Genomic DNA, 15,836 nt, shown 5'->3' on the forward strand with positions numbered 1-15,836 from the left:
CCTTAACTTTCACATGTCTTTGTCCAGTGTTAAGTATAAGATTTAAGTTCCTTAAAAAAGAGATTAACAGGGCAGGGCAGACATTAGGGCTTTTCTCTCACCTGCTGGATTTGCTAGTCAAGTGATGACTAGGTTAGACGTGATAAAGGCTAAGGATTTTTTCCAGCCTTACTATGCTTCATGTTAGTAGAAAATGGCAAGAATGCCAATCGGGCTCATGATCAACCTCCAAATATTAGTTGTTGAAACTTCTTGGGCTTGAATCATTATTGCACTCTAAAACTTGATTTTCAACTTGAATATTATTAATGCCATTAAAATAATACTTACAATTTTTATGTTATAGTGAAACATGGTTTATTTTGATTATGGACCCATTATTTGACTTGGTCTCATCCCTTGATTTCATCATTGATGTGGTAGTTATTTAAACAGGAAAAGTTTCACAATTTTTTTAAAAATCAAGGCAATTGAGGCTATATTGGTTGAAGTCACTGACTAATAGAAAAAAGACCACCTGAAGTTCACATACTAGTAGAAAATCATGCTGGCTTTAATTTTTAAATAGTGTTGGAAACTACTGAATTTATCTGCATAAATGGGCAAAGTATTACCACCTCTTCGACTGGATAAAATTGTACTGAAGACTAAATCTAACCTTTGGTCTGGAAGATCCTCATTCCTTCTGAAAATACATTACCAAAGAGAATGAGAAATTGTATTTAGCTTGTATGTTCTTCTTTTTTTATTGCAGTGAGCTTGAAGAAGAAGAGAAGAAAAATAATGACAAGGAAGAAAAGGAGAAAGGTGAAGCTGAGAAAGTTAAGAGAGAAGCAGTACAGGTAGGTATTTCAGGTCATCGGAGCTGCTCACCTATTCCATTCTCATTAGGCCAGGCCTCACTCCCTCCTTCCAACCCTAGTGTCTGTAGTGACTTTGCAAACTGAGAAAATGTATTTGGATCCTCATGTATATGAAGATCCCTTCTTCCGGTTCAGTTTATTCATAACAAATTTGATCAAGTTGCTTGTGCATTTGAGATGAGGTCAACCACCCTTTTCTCTACTAAGCATGTGAATTATATTATCCCAATGAAGAAGTACATGCAGATTGTCTTGTTGTCTGAATGCAATCCAATAGAGGCAGATTTTAGATTTCCCCTATACCTGTCATCTAAAGGTGTTTAGTTAAAGAAAGAAAACTACCTAGGTTTTCATCCCAATTCTCTGTGAGATTTTGGAGAAATTACTCTGTAGCATCATTTAGCCTTTGGCTTGCTTCTTAACATCTCCATGATGATGATAATGAAATGATGATGATGATGATGATGATGATGATGATGATGATGATGACGACGATAATGATAATGGTCATGGCTATTAATTGTTTCATTGCTACTGTATGCAATGTGGTCTAACAATTTTAAGACTGATCTTTGTAGTAATCATTCAAAGTATGTATTACTATTTGTATTTTATAGAAGAGGATTCAGAGGCTCAGATAAGAAGTTCAAGAATGTATATAATTAGTAATTTGAGAGCAAGCAATTGGACCACAAGTTCTAGTTTTAATGCCCATGATGTACTTTAGATTTTACATGCACTTTCAATTTGTAATTTTCCCATAGTCTATGCCTCAGATCTTTATTACTTATTTCCTTTATCCTTTTCTAATTTTGAAGATCTCATTTCTTCTCCCTACTCTTACGTTTGCATCCTACAATCTACTCTCAACTCTAAAGCCAAAGTAATTATTAAAAAATAAAGACAGGTTAAGCCACCCAGTGTCTTCTCATCTCACTCAGAATAAAAACCAAGGTCATTCTAGTGGCTTACTTTGCCATACACAATCTGACCTCTGCCACCTCTCAGACCTCATTTCCTACTATTCTACCCATTGCTACCCTGGTCCAGACATACTGATCACCTTGTTGCTTCTTGACAAGCATTAATTCAAGGCTCCAGTTCTTATGGACTCAATAAAGTTGAGGTTAAAATGACTCTGGACTCAGACTGTCAGGGTTCAAATTCTTGCTTCATCCATCTCCACACCAGTGGTCAAACGGTTGACATGTTTGTGTCTTAGTTTTCTCATTAATAACATAAGGACACTATTTTATTATTTTTTAATAAAATCTCAAGGTACTTATCCATTAATATATAACAGCACAGCCCCTCACATATCTAAAGTCCTCAATATTATATATACAATGAATTTTACCTTCTACACGGTCTTGCTCATACTCAGTCATGAATGTCCCTTTCCTCTGTTTATCAAAATTCTGACCAATTTTCATGGCTCAGTAATAGGGGATCCCTGAAGATTTTCTCCATTTATATAATATACTTAACAGTTCTATCATCTTTTATGCCAATAATTTTTCTTTATTTATCAATTATCTAATTTTTTGTATTCTAACTGATAAGTGCTTCTATGTATTTATTCAAAAGAAAATAAAAATTCTTTGCTCTAACAAATTACCACAAGCTTGGTAGCTTAAAAACAATACAGACTTATTGACTTATAGTTCTTTAGGCTAGAAGTCTGGCACACATCTCACTGGGCTAAATCAAAGGATTGGTAGGGTGTATTCATTTCTAGAATATCCAGGAAACAATTTGTCTCTTTGCTTTTTTTAGCATCTAGAGACCATTCATGTCCCTTTGCTCTTGGACCCCTTTCATCATCTGCAAAGCCAACAACATTGCATTTCTATTTTTGCTGTCACATCTCCCTCTCACTATTTTGTCTGTCTCATTCTCCCAGTTTTAAGGATGGAACTTTGTGATTACATTGGGCACTAGAATTTTCCAGAATAACCTCCCCATCTCAGTCTCCCATATTTAATCACATTTGCGAATTCCTTTTGCCCTAAGGTGATATATTCACAAGCCCTGGGTATTAGGGCTCATACAAATTTGGGAGTTGGCAGCTATTGTCCTGCCTACCACAAATTTCCTTACAAAAGGAACAGTAAATTATTCTTCTTTATATCTCTCCTGCTGCCATGCATAGAATAATATTTACATTGAATTGAAGGTTTTCTAATAAGATATGGAACAACAATCTTATATTCCAAATAATGTGTGACCTGGGCCTCTGAAAAGCATCTTGGCTCTTATCAATCTTCTGCATCACCTTTTCCATTTATCATTTATGTTTCGGTTCATTACATCATAGTTTTCAAAGGGATAATGTGAGGAAGCTTTCTAATACTTAGTTACCTGATTCTTGGCAGGAGCTGTGCAGTGAATACCGTAACTATGTGAGGAACGGACGACTTCCCTGTACCAGAGAGAATGACCCCATTGAGGGACTGGATGGGAAAATCCATGGCAACACCTGTTCCATGTGTGAGGCCTTCTTGTGAGTAGATCTTCAGCCACTGCTTCTGCTGATTGGAGAAGATATCTTCATCTGGGGCGGGCAACAGAGAGGATATTGGAGGTTTTCTCTTGGAGTTAGAAAATGAAGGCTATCTTTGAATTGAGTTCAGTGATTTCCTATGATAAAGCCCTAGAGTTAGTGCATTTCTTTGTAGTGTTCTCAGTGCTCTGAAAGGCACTTGAATCGCCATCAAGAGAGGACCATGTGCTAAGGGGAAACTCCCCCAAGCTAATGGCATACAGGACGGAGATTTCTGTTCTCTGCATACATACTGTCATGAATAACCTAAAGATGTAATCATTGGGCCTATCAATTGAAAACTTGCTAATATCTAGTCACTGTTTTTAAGTATTCTAGCTGCATTCTGGGGAGAAGGACAAATCTCTGTTTTCTAAAAGAAATATGAAAATATATTTGCTGACTCACTGTGGCATATTTTATTGTTTAAGCAACACTAAAAGCAAGAATAAGATGGGGGTGTGCATTTGCCTTTTTACTCCCAAGCTAAGTTGGTTATGATATGGAAGGAATGGAATATTTCTATCTGGAGAGACATCCCCTTTAGGATAATACGTACTGGGTGCTGGGAATGATTCTTTCCACCATTCTCTCCAATAGCCAGCAAGAAGCAAAAGAAAAAGAAGCCGAATCCAGAACAAAGGTTAAGAGAGAAACCGAAAAGGTAACTGTCCTGGAGTATTCAGACCTGGAGTGAAAGAATGAGGTTTTGTAGTTTCTCTTTAAAAATAATTCATGAAATTACTGAAGCCTGTGTGAGAGAACTCAAGGTTCATTTAGTCCCGGTTAACAACATTTTCTTAGAGGGCCAGAAAGTAGATATTTTTATATAGTGGTTGTTCAGTCTCTGTCACAGACACTCTAGTTGCTATTGTATCTCCAAAGCAAATGGGCATGGATGTGCTCCAATAAAACTTTCTTTGCAAAAACACTGTTGGGCCAGATTTGCTCCCAGGCCATAGTTTTACTTGCAAACTCCTAATTTAACTTATTCCCACATTTTTAAGTGATAATTTAAAGCAGATAGAAGTGCTTGCTTAGAAACCTAATGGGAATATTGATGTCAGAATCCATGTCTTCATATTTCAGAGTTTTTACAATTGAAACATGGAAACAATGGAATTAAAACCAGGCTCCCTGATACCGATCTAGCATTATTTCTAACACACCATGCAGTTTTAGATGGCCACATTTGTCAAACTGTGTTTGTTTCTTGCTTTACCCTTAAATATTTCTGTTGCCAGCAGTTTGGGGAAAAATAGAAAAGCAACTTTACCAAATAATATTTTCTTGATTTAAAAGGAATGATCCCAGTTAGATTTTTTCCAATTTGGGGGTTATTTTTTTGCCCCCATCAAAAACTATTGACATTAAAAGTAATTTCTAAACAAAAGTATCACACTTGGAATTCTGCAAGATTGTTTTGTTTACAATTTTATTTCCCACAATTGTGGGTCTGGATTTAAAAATAATATGATATGCTCATCTGATTCACTTTTCAATATTTGCAAGAGAAAGTTCTTCAGAATCAGACTATTTCATATTAGCTACTACTTACAAACTGTCCTCTCATACCACATTTCCTTTCCATAACTATGACCAGTTAGGAAATCTGGCAGCGAACCTTAAAGCAGAGTTGGGAGAAAAACTCAATTTTGTCCTCATTGAGTTTAAATTTAAACTTAAAGATGCAAACAAACAAATAAAGCCCCTCAAAGTCAATCCTAAGTGCTATTCTATGATCTTAAGTGATTTCTTACTCTCTATTAATTCCTCATATAATTCTGGAGCTAACATTTACTGAGTATTTCCAAGATGTCAGTCATGTGTATTATCTCATGTTATTCTCTTAACAACCCATGACATATATGGAATACTTAATGCATATTGGTCTTTATTATTTTAACCAAGTGGAATACACTTCCTTTTTATAGATGAGGTAACTGTGGCACAGAGAGGCACCCCCCATCTGAGGTCTCTCGATGGCAGACTGGAATTGTAATTAACAGTATGGTGTAGCTGTCAAAACGTTAGTGCCTGTCCAGACACACCTGGAATATTATATTAGATTCTTTAGGAAAGGGGAGGAGTTCAGAATGAGAAATGGTACCGATGATTGAAACAGAATGACTGAGTATCTGGCATGTTTAGCTCTTGGAAGAGAGCACAGGGAGAAGGACAAGGAAGGTTTCTCCAAACATGTGAAGAAAATTGTTCTCAATTTCTCTGAGGAAGGAAAATACTTGGACTTTGTCTACTGGTCTAACGAAACATACTCATCTTAATTGCAATGACATCTTAGAAGAATCAAACCTAAGATTAGGGATCCTATAGGATTTACTATTTTCTAAGATTCCCCAAAAGTAGCACTATGGCTAATTTGTTGGAACAATCTAATAGAAATTTTGGAATCAACTATATGGAAGGTAATGGACTCCTTATTGCTGCAGGTATTCCAGTGCAAATTAGGTAACTTCTTGGCAGGCATGATATAAAGGGTATTGAGATATAGTATGGATGGTTGGACCAGATAAACTTTAAAGTTCTGTCTAAACCCATTTTTTTAAATTCTATGATGTGTTCATTGCTTTGTGTATTTTTTTATTATAATAGAAATGGACAATAAAACCCAGAGTAAGAAATGTGACCAGTCCTCAGAGACCCACTTTATTAAAAGATTACTGCTTGTTTGTGATTGCAACTTCAGTCTGAATTCAGGGGCTAAATCTCAAGGGGGGGAAAAAAGATTTACCACCTTTTAAGTCCTGTGTGCTTAGTAGGAATTGAGCAAAACAATTGCCAGAAAAAAAATCTTTAGGTCATTTTCTCTTTTTTTTAGGAAGCACTTAGTAGGAACCCAACAAAGTAATTTCCAAGAAAATACCCAAGCTCTTACCTTTTCTCCTCCTTTTAGGATACATGCGGTGAATTTCGGAGCCTTTTGCAAAATGGAAATCTCTTTTGCACACGAGAAAATGATCCCGTGCGTGGTCCAGATGGCAAGACCCATGGCAACAAGTGTGCCATGTGTAAATCAGTCTTGTGAGTGCACAAAGGACGCCCCTGCTGTGGGTCAGCAGAGCTGGGGAGGCACAGAGCTGGGGAGATAATAAGTATTGCAATTCTAGAAATAGACAATATATTAGATTGTTATTATATTCTCTGGGTGGAGCCTCTCAATAGATCACAACATTTGTCTCGATAGAATTGTTAGTCCTTTGCTATCATTGGATCCCTGCTCTGGATTATTTTTTAATTTCCTCTGGGAAGAAAACACATCAATTTAAAAGCAATCTAACTCCTCTATCTATACTTTTGAAAATACCACATTTTCAGGAAGTGAAAATTAGCTCTTTACACAATGTTTGGAAGTACAACTAAATTATTTCTTATTCACCAGTCATTTACTGGACATCTACAATGTATAAAGTGTATAATGGTTATACAAAGATGAATGAAAGAAACTTTCGAGAAATCATATAGTTCATTAGACATTAGACATGGGCATTAGTTAACATAATACACTGCTAAATGACAAATGAGGTAGACAGTATGTTATACTACTTCAGGGAAGGGAAAGTTAATAGCTTTATTCAGCTATAGAACCTTACCTTAAATTTGGATAATATGAGGACAGGAGTGAAAAGAATGAGACCAAAAGAAGGGAACAGCATAGGTAAAGATCTAAAATTAAGAAAACTGTCATATGTACAGTAAAGTGCAAGTTTTTAAATTTAGTTAATACTTAGCCACTTCACCAGCTTTGAATGCCAGATCAAGGATTTTTTAGTCTATCCTATATAGAGTGGAAAGGCTGCTAAATTTTTAGGTAGTAGATGAATATGATTCCTTTAAGAAGATTCGTATGTCGGCAGTATAAAGGAGAATAACAGAAGGGACGGACTAAAATTAAGAAGACTCCAGGTGGTAGTAGGGGTTCGCAAAGACCCAGTGTAAAGTCACTAGAGCATGGGAAGTAGGATAGAAGGTGAGCGGGATCAGCATGGGAGACACTGAAGGTGAAATCAGTGTTATGTGGCAACAGCTATCTGAGCCGACCATGAGGGAGCAGTGAGAGGTGACTCCAGCGTTTTGTTCTTCATGGAAGGGAGAGAATCCAGGAGGAAGAACACATTTGGTAAAGAAGATAGTTATTTTTGGACCTCTTAAATATGAAGTGTTTGAGAGAAATACCTGGAGATTCAGTGAGCCTTTATGAAATGCTAATTAATTACTCACCTGGTCTCGTTTGTGATTTGTAAACATTGGTTTCCTTCTATGGCAATGAGGACTCTGCATAATTCATCTTTTTATTTTCAAAGAAGGCCTGCAACATAGTAGATGTTCAATAAGTGCTGGTGAATTCTGTACCAATCTAATTTGACCAAAGGATGAGAAACGCATAGGCATGCATTCCACTCTGTAATCTGTTATCCCCTGTCTCCCACTTTCTAATTTCCAGCCAGAAAGAAGATGAAGAAAGAAAGAGAAAAGAAGCAGAAAAGCAGAGAATTGCTACAGAGCATGATTCCAACGGTGGTGGTGGAGGGAAAGCTCAGGTGAGAGATTCCTCTAATTTCATAACCAGGGTGAGCTCAACTCATTGACAGTAGGACCATGGCAAAGGCTGTGGTACAGAGTGAATGTGTGTAGTGCTGAGTGTGAAGATGTCCTTGGAAGAACAGTGGGTTGTCCCCTCAGCAATTTTTAGTCTCTCCAGGGCTCATTGTGTCCTCTTTAAACCTGGCTGGAATAATTAATGTGATGGCCCTATCCCAGTCTCCTGGCTTCTCTTTCTACAGACTAGCTCTCATGTCAATATGGATCACAGGAGAGTACATGGTGTAAACGTGGTTTCACATCAGTGTCACATGCTCTTGTTTTCTTTTATTTTTCTTGCTTTCCCTGAATGCAGTCACTTTGTTGAAGTATATTTTCTGTTGGTCCAAGGCAGCAAAATATGGTGAAAGAGCATAGGTTTTGGGATCAGAAAATTTGGGACAGTGGTTGGCAAACTGCGGCTCGTGAGCCACATGCGGCTCTTTGGCCCCTTGAGTGTGGCTCTTCCACAAAATACCGACTTCTGCGCATGGGCCACGAAGTTTCAATCGCACTGTACGTGAACGCCCGCACATGGTATTTTGTGGAAGAGCCACACTCAAGGGACCAAAGAGCCGCGATTTGCCGACCACTGATTTGGGGCACAACTCTGCCCCTTTCACTTAAGACTTGTGAAGCATTTGATCAGTTACTTCATCTCACTGAACTCTAGTGTCCCTGACTTAGCAGTACTCTTATAGGGATAGTATAAAATAATTTAGGCAAGTGTTTAGCATATTTCCTGAGATATTCTTAAATGTCAGCATGATGGCATTACATATAAGCCCACGCCTTGAGTGTGTGAACACAATTCCATAAGATTATAGCCACCCTATTGCTCTCCTTACAACCTTGGGATATCAAGACCATTTCTTTGCTTCTAGATCTGACACAGGCCCAATATTTGCCTTTGACAAATGTTGGCATTTTTTTCCCCTGTCTTTTCTCCTTTAGAAGGCTGAGTTCTCATTCTCAAGAAATAGACATTTAACGAAGCTTTGTCTGTCTTCTCCATAATTTGCTCAAGTATATCTTCCTTGGCGTTTTGCATAACTTTATGCTTTCTCCCAGAATTTCATTTTCCTTCCTACAACAGAGGTCAGCAACTTTTTAAAAGTCCAGATAGTAAATATTTTGGGCATTGTGGGTTATATGGTCGCTGTTGCAATGTTCAACTCTGACATTGTTGTGGAAAAGCAGCCATAAATAATATCTAGAATGAATGAGGGTATTTCAAATTTTATACATAAAACATTATGTATAGGCAACAGGACAGATTAGTTCTATAGGTTATGTAATTGCTGACCCTTGATCTATGCTGTTAAATTTCACCAACTTTGTATTTCCTGTGTGGAACAGTAAAAGCAGCAAAATTAGGCATGACAACTGACCAGCATAGGATATGGGTGGTCCCAGCCCACTTTTTCCTGTAGATAGCAATCCTAGATCTTATGTTCCATGTAAGAGAAGGCTGCCAAGAACATTTCTTACTCAGATTATTTAACAAATTTAATAACAATACAACAGACCATGTAAACCAGAAGACCTGTTCTCTTCTCTCTTTTCAGGACCAATGTGCTGAGTTTAAGGATAATATGAAAAATGGAAAACTCAGCTGTACCCGGGAGAGTGATCCCGTACGCGATGCTAATGGCAAAACATACAACAATAAGTGTTCCATGTGTAAAGAGATACTGTGAGTACTTCTATTAACAGGCATGTCTGAAAGATAGCCACATAGTCCTCCTGAATGAATGCCTAGTTCCCTACATGAAAACTATTCTTTTTGTTAATTCCAAGATATTATTTCTCCTGCTTCCCCTAAGGAATGATAAGAGGTTAAAAACACATGATCCTAAGGTATTTCTCAATTTTCTATCATGGGCTCCATACTTTTAAAAAGTAACATTATAATAAGTTGACCTACAAATCAAGATAGCAGAATGATGAGTTAATGGGGAATTAAAAATTACAACTTATGATGAAAAGGTGAAATAACTGAGGAAGCTGGCCTTTGAGACCTGAAACTTGCTTTAAATATCTGTAGGGTTAATATCAGAAAGATGTAATGAGCCAGCAGGCTTAATTCTGTGTTGTCCTGAAAATGTGAAATAAGACTAAAGGATGGAAATTACAGGGAGATATATTTGGATATAAATAAAGGAGACTTTAAAATTACTTGAGTTGATCTACCTAGAATATCTACCTGTGATGAAGAAGCTTTTTTAAAAATATGTTTTTATTGATGTTAGAGAAAGAGGATGGCAGAGGGATAGAGAGATAAAAACATTGATGAGAGAGAAACATCAATCAGCTGCCTCCTGTGCACCCCCTACTGGGGATGGATCGAGCTTGCAAGTTGGGCATGTGTCATAACTGGGAATCGAACTGGGGACCTCTTGGTTCATGGGTCGACGCTCAACTACTGAGCCGTACCAGCCAGACAAGGAAGCTTCTTAATAACCCAGCTGGCTGTCCATGATGGGGACATGCAGAGACATTCTCTGTTCAGGAAGAGATCTAGGATACATAAACTCTAAGGGGCCTTTGAAACCTGGGTACTTGTTAACAAGATGACTCTTGACTCTTTTCTAGGGAAAAACAAGCAGATGGAAAAAATACGTATTCTGGCTATAGAGCAAATGGGACTGAATCAGCATCAGGAAAGGTGAGTCATTTACTTGGTTTTAGCAGGAATGGTCTTTCTGTAAGTCAACATTTGACTATCAAAAATACGGAAAGAAGGTGTCATTGTTGTCAACCTAGATCTTGCCCTTAGATCAGAAGCCATTATTAATGTAAATATCACTGGCAGCTTGTTCAGTATGGAAATTTAACATCAAATGGAAATCTTTCAGTCTTATCCTTTACAAAGCACTTTTATACATAGTAGTTTATTTAATTCTCTCAATAGCCTAGTAAAATTTTGAGTCAAAATCTTCAGTTCTCCTTCTCCTCCTCCTCCTCCTCCCCTTCTTCCTCCTCCTCCTCCTCCTTCTAAATATAAGCAAGAGTTTATTTAGAAAGTCATAGAGGTAAGAGAAGTGAGCCATAGCAGAAGTGAGCCAGCAGAGCTGCATGGGCTCAGGGAACAAGTTACAGAGGCAAAAGAAAGGCCATTGGAAAGTAGGGGAAAGAGAGAAGCAAGGAAAACATGCCTGAGGGGAAGGGAAAGGCATGGGCATGCTCCATAGAGAGAGCCGCCCAAATCTTCAGATTTCAAAGCCCAATCAAATACTGTATGAAAACAGTCATTCCTAATGTAGTCTTCCCTTCTTTTCAGGATCCCTGTGATGAATTTAGAGGCCAAATGAAAAATGGACAACTTCTCTGCACCCGAGAAAGTGATCCTGTCCGTGATTCAAATGGCAAGACACATGGCAATAAGTGTGCAATGTGTAAGGAAAAACTGTGAGTATTTTTTAAAAAATGGGCCTTTAAAATAGAACCAGAGTAATGGAAGCATCAAACAGACTGTCCTACCTATGAGGAAGATGGGGGTGGTGGAGTTGAGGAGGGAGGGGGTAAGAGATCAACCAAAGGACTTGTATGCATGCATATGAGCACAACCAATGGACACAGACTAGGCATAGGGGATGAGAGCATGTGCTGGGGGTGGGGGCGGCTGGGGAGAGGTCAATGAGGGAAAAGGAGACTTATGAAATACTTAAAACAATAAAGAATTTAAGTTAAAAAATGGGCCTTTAATTGTGAGTCTTAAAATATAATGATCATTTTTCATCAATTTGAGAAAATGACACATTTTTAAAGACAGATCTAGTAATTAATGAGGTGGTTGTTCACTTTGGTTGAAATGTTTCTTTCCATTCTTTTTTTCTAGGGAAAGGGAAGCAGCTGAAAAAAAAAAGAAAGAAGAAAATGACAGGCAAAACACATCAGAAAGGAGCAATGAAAAACAGGTAATATATGTTAATACTTAAATTGGATGGTTGTTTGTATGGTTAATTTTCCAACAAATATTTATGAAATGTCTTACTCTGTTGTAGTTATTATAACTATAATAATGGTAAACAAGAAAGACATGGCCATGTCGTGCAAAGAAATAACATGCTAATCAATGCCCTAAGAGCACCTCTGATGCAATTACGGCAATCTGTAGGGCCAGTGACTGTCAAACTGTTGTTGCTTTCAAGTAAATTTCTTTTCTGAAGTTTTAAAACAAAATAACCAAGCAAATAGATACCTAAGTTACAAATAAGAAAGCATGTATCATTGGAGCTCATGATGATAAATTCTTGACTTGGCATTACAGTGCCATCTTGTGTTCAGTTTTAACACATGATGTCAATGCTTTACAACACCTACATAATATATGACACAGCTCACTCTCTTCTAACCCATTTATGAGCTCCAATTAGAAGAGTAAAATTTCCCCAGGAAGGTTTTCCCATTAATGAGGCAACTTTTCATTGTCTATACTGACTAAACAAAATGAAACTTAATAGTAGTTATCATTTTAAAAATATGTTGGGAACATCTGCTATGCATTTTGGTAAATGAATGGTTTTGCGAAAAGGCTTTATTGTACAACTTCGATGGGATCTACTGGCCATTTATTCTACTTGTAATCCTGGTCAATTTTTTTTCAATTATTTATTATCTATTTTAAGAATGGCAAACAAAAAATTCTCTCTCTGTATGTATATATAGAAAATGTCCAGATATTGTGTGCGTGTGTGGAATAAGCAAAGTGAAATAAGCTTTACAAAGCATTTGCATTATCATGTTTAAACCAACCCCAAATCTATGTAGTGGCTGGTATTTTTCCAGTTTTACAGTTCAGAAAAACTCAGAGAAGGTAACTATAGACAGATAATAAATGGAAGATCCAGACATTGCACCCATAAAGCAAAGGTTGCAATACAGAAGTTGAATGTTATCATAAATATATATGTATTGGTATGCTGGGCACTTGGAAAGGGAAATCATTCTAGTAGCTTTTAAAAATGATAGCTGTGAAGCATTTAATATGTTAATCAGATATTGAATTCCAGAAAAATTTTTAAATGCTCAACAAAAGCAGGTCTAGAGTTGTCTATGGACATCACAATTTAAAGAAAGAAAGATAACTGTAATCTAAATTACTAGCAGTATTTGTAAGGTAATCTTTCCATATATCTGCTTTGGCTCTTTGTGCTTAACAGAAGTTCAAGAAAAACTTCTATAGATGTCCACAACTTCTATAGATGTTTCAACAGAGGCAAGATCCTGTGGACCCAGTTCCATTGGCTTCTTTTTAGGAACAAAATAGTTTCATCTTCTCACAGATATATAGGAGTTTCATTTTCTGCCAGGTAAAATTAGTGAAGAAAAGGAAAACAGTGTGGTTGTGAGCAAGTTTTTGATCACAAATCCAGCATTGACTTTAGTTACTTTTTCTCTCCAAGCCTTACTTTTCTCATCTGTAAAATGGGAATAATGACGTTTATTGTGTAGGGTTTTTTATGACAACTAAAGGAAATCCATCAGAGCACCCAACAAAGTACCTGGAATATAATGCAGATTTGATTAAATTTTTTGTTATTGAGGAACAAAGCTAAAAGTTTATATTTAGTATGTTTTGCCAAAGAGCATCTTTTAGTTCATTTTGGGGTTATTTTTTCTGTGTGGAGTAATGGGTACAGTTGTAGAGAGACAGGTTTTGGGCTCAGCTTAATAGAAAACTGCATAAAAATGGTATGGGCTGCTTTAGAAGGCAAATTCCATTGAGGAAAGACAGTTATTTGAGAGGGATGTTGTGGAGAGGATCCTAACTTCCTGCGCATATATTGAATCAAGTGCCTTTAAAACATGTTCCATTTCTAAAATTTCATTTTCTCTAGGTATTTTCCTCCCTCAAGTGTTCTGAGTTTAGACCTTACCAACCAATTCTGTTTCCAGTTCTTCAGACCCGACTATTAACATCTTGCTTTGCTCCTTTGGGCAGGACCAGTGCCATGAATTCCGGAGCATGTTGAGAGATGGAAAGCTCATCTGCACCAGAGAAAACGACCCCGTCCGAGGTCCATATGGGAAGATGCACGTCAACAAGTGTGCAATGTGTCAGAGCATCTTGTACGTGAGGAGATTTATCGATCAGTTTGATGTGTTGTGCCTGATAGCCAAAGAAACCCAACCAGTTCCTAAGTTAAAACTTTAGGCACTTAGAATCACATGCGACAAATATAACAGCTCCTCACTTGAGAAGAGGACACTAAGTTTCCAGAGCACTTTCACAAGACATTCATTTTGATGTTGAGCAGCGTAATTATACCTAGAGCATGTGGGATAGGAGGGAGAGCTAGTGGATTGCGCCCAAATTATTGGCTTTCAAAGAGGAAGCTTATCAGCTAAGTAACGTGGGACAGGCCAATTCACTTTACAGAGCCTTACCCCCTCCTGTATGTGAAGGGAACAATAATTTCCCAATACAGTTTTTATAGGTATTTGAGGAGATAATATTAAACATGTTTATAAACTTTAAGCACTAAAACTATATAATGAACAATCAATAGTGAAGAGTTTAGTTGTGCTTTAATTAGAAAAGTAAAAAAGGAGAAATGAAGCAACTCTCTATATGAAACCCATAAATAGATTCTACTAGGGGAAAAGAGTAATGGCCTAAGAGGACCATGTGATTCTGACAGCATAGTAATTGGATTGAGGAAAGTTGAAAGCATTGCCATAAATTGTGAAAATTCCAATAAGCAGAACTCATTAGTAAAAAACAAACAAACATACAAAAACTATTTTAGATATTTTTGAAACATGAGAAAACTCTTGGATTTGTTAATGTTTAGAACTGGAGAAATACTTGGTTTAAAAAATTCAATAATAATCCTGGATAAACTACCCTATCCTTTTTTATTCTGCAGTGACCGAGAAGCTAGTGACAGAAAAAAGAATGATGAAGAAAAATCACACAACAAAACTTCAAATGATAAAAAGGTTATTTCTTAAAAAATATGAAGAAAATTATTTTACTTTTCATCCTCAGATCTTGAATTCTACTCCAGTGTTGGGATAATGAAGATGCTACTGTTTTACCTCAAAGAAAGTTGATTTTGCCCATATTGTCACTTTGGGCATAATAAGATTTTTTTTTTCTGGCTCTGAGGTTTCATGCTTTTCTCAGTTTTGTAGAAAATTCTCCTACAGTGTGTCATTACTTTAGTCTCTTATCTTGGGAGAAATGTGGGTTGAAAAATAAAGGGTGAAATCCTTTTCCTCCTTCCCTGCATGCTTACCTCTGACACTAAATGTGAAAGGAGGCTTCAGGTGGCTTGCTGACATTGGTTTAACAGCGCAGGTAATATTACCTAATCGCAAAACCTCCCCTTTTGTCTTTGATTTCTTTTTTCTGTTTTCTCCAGATGATTTTCTCAGCATCAACAAATCAATAGCGTGCATGCATGATGCTGCCTTTTCTTGTTTGCTTTTCAAGACTCTGAAGAAGACATCGCCATTCAGCCCTTTAACAGTGATAATCAATCCCATTTGTAGAATTAAATTCCTATGAGAATTTCCTTTGGCCAAGGGTACACCTCATGTGGAAAATAGGGGAAAGGAAGGATGGAAGCAAAGGACATGAGAGACCAGAAGGTCTATCAAGCATTGTTTTATGTTTCCTTGCATTTGCAGGACCAGTGCAAAGAGGTTCAGAAAGGAACAGAGAATGGAAAGTCTGGGCAGTCTGGGCATTCCTTGGCCTCCGTTGCCAGGATAAGTGCAGTGAGTCTGAGCCCAGAGCCAAGAGAGGACCTCCTCAAACCCAGTGTGAGAAAACCACCAAGCTAAAGGGAAACAACCACATTCACTTCTTTCTCATTTTC

At 37.2% G+C, this 15,836-nt stretch overlaps 1 protein-coding gene across 4 annotated transcripts in view; it reads left to right on the forward strand.

The window, feature by feature from the left end:
• SPINK5 (serine peptidase inhibitor Kazal type 5) overlaps positions 1-15,836 on the forward strand; it is a 73,805-nt gene that overhangs the window by 49,026 nt on the left and 8,943 nt on the right. For 3 of the 4 annotated variants that reach the window (XR_009453092.1, XM_059698802.1, XM_059698804.1), the window contains 12 exons: positions 755-842; positions 3,239-3,366; positions 4,006-4,069; positions 6,320-6,447; positions 7,868-7,964; positions 9,573-9,700; positions 10,600-10,672; positions 11,288-11,415; positions 11,846-11,924; positions 13,952-14,079; positions 14,880-14,952; positions 15,646-15,735. Coding sequence is in view for 3 of the 4 variants with exons in the window: in XM_059698802.1 (XP_059554785.1) it covers positions 755-842; positions 3,239-3,366; positions 4,006-4,069; positions 6,320-6,447; positions 7,868-7,964; positions 9,573-9,700; positions 10,600-10,672; positions 11,288-11,415; positions 11,846-11,924; positions 13,952-14,079; positions 14,880-14,952; positions 15,646-15,735 (1,204 nt within the window). In the remaining variant the exon portion in view is untranslated. The remainder of the gene's footprint in view (positions 1-754; positions 843-3,238; positions 3,367-4,005; positions 4,070-6,319; positions 6,448-7,867; positions 7,965-9,572; positions 9,701-10,599; positions 10,673-11,287; positions 11,416-11,845; positions 11,925-13,951; positions 14,080-14,879; positions 14,953-15,645; positions 15,736-15,836) is intronic. The other variant, XM_059698803.1, reaches the window with a different exon arrangement.

Source organism: Myotis daubentonii, chromosome 5, assembly GCF_963259705.1.
Source record: "Myotis daubentonii chromosome 5, mMyoDau2.1, whole genome shotgun sequence".
NCBI lineage: Eukaryota > Metazoa > Chordata > Mammalia > Chiroptera > Vespertilionidae > Myotis > Myotis daubentonii.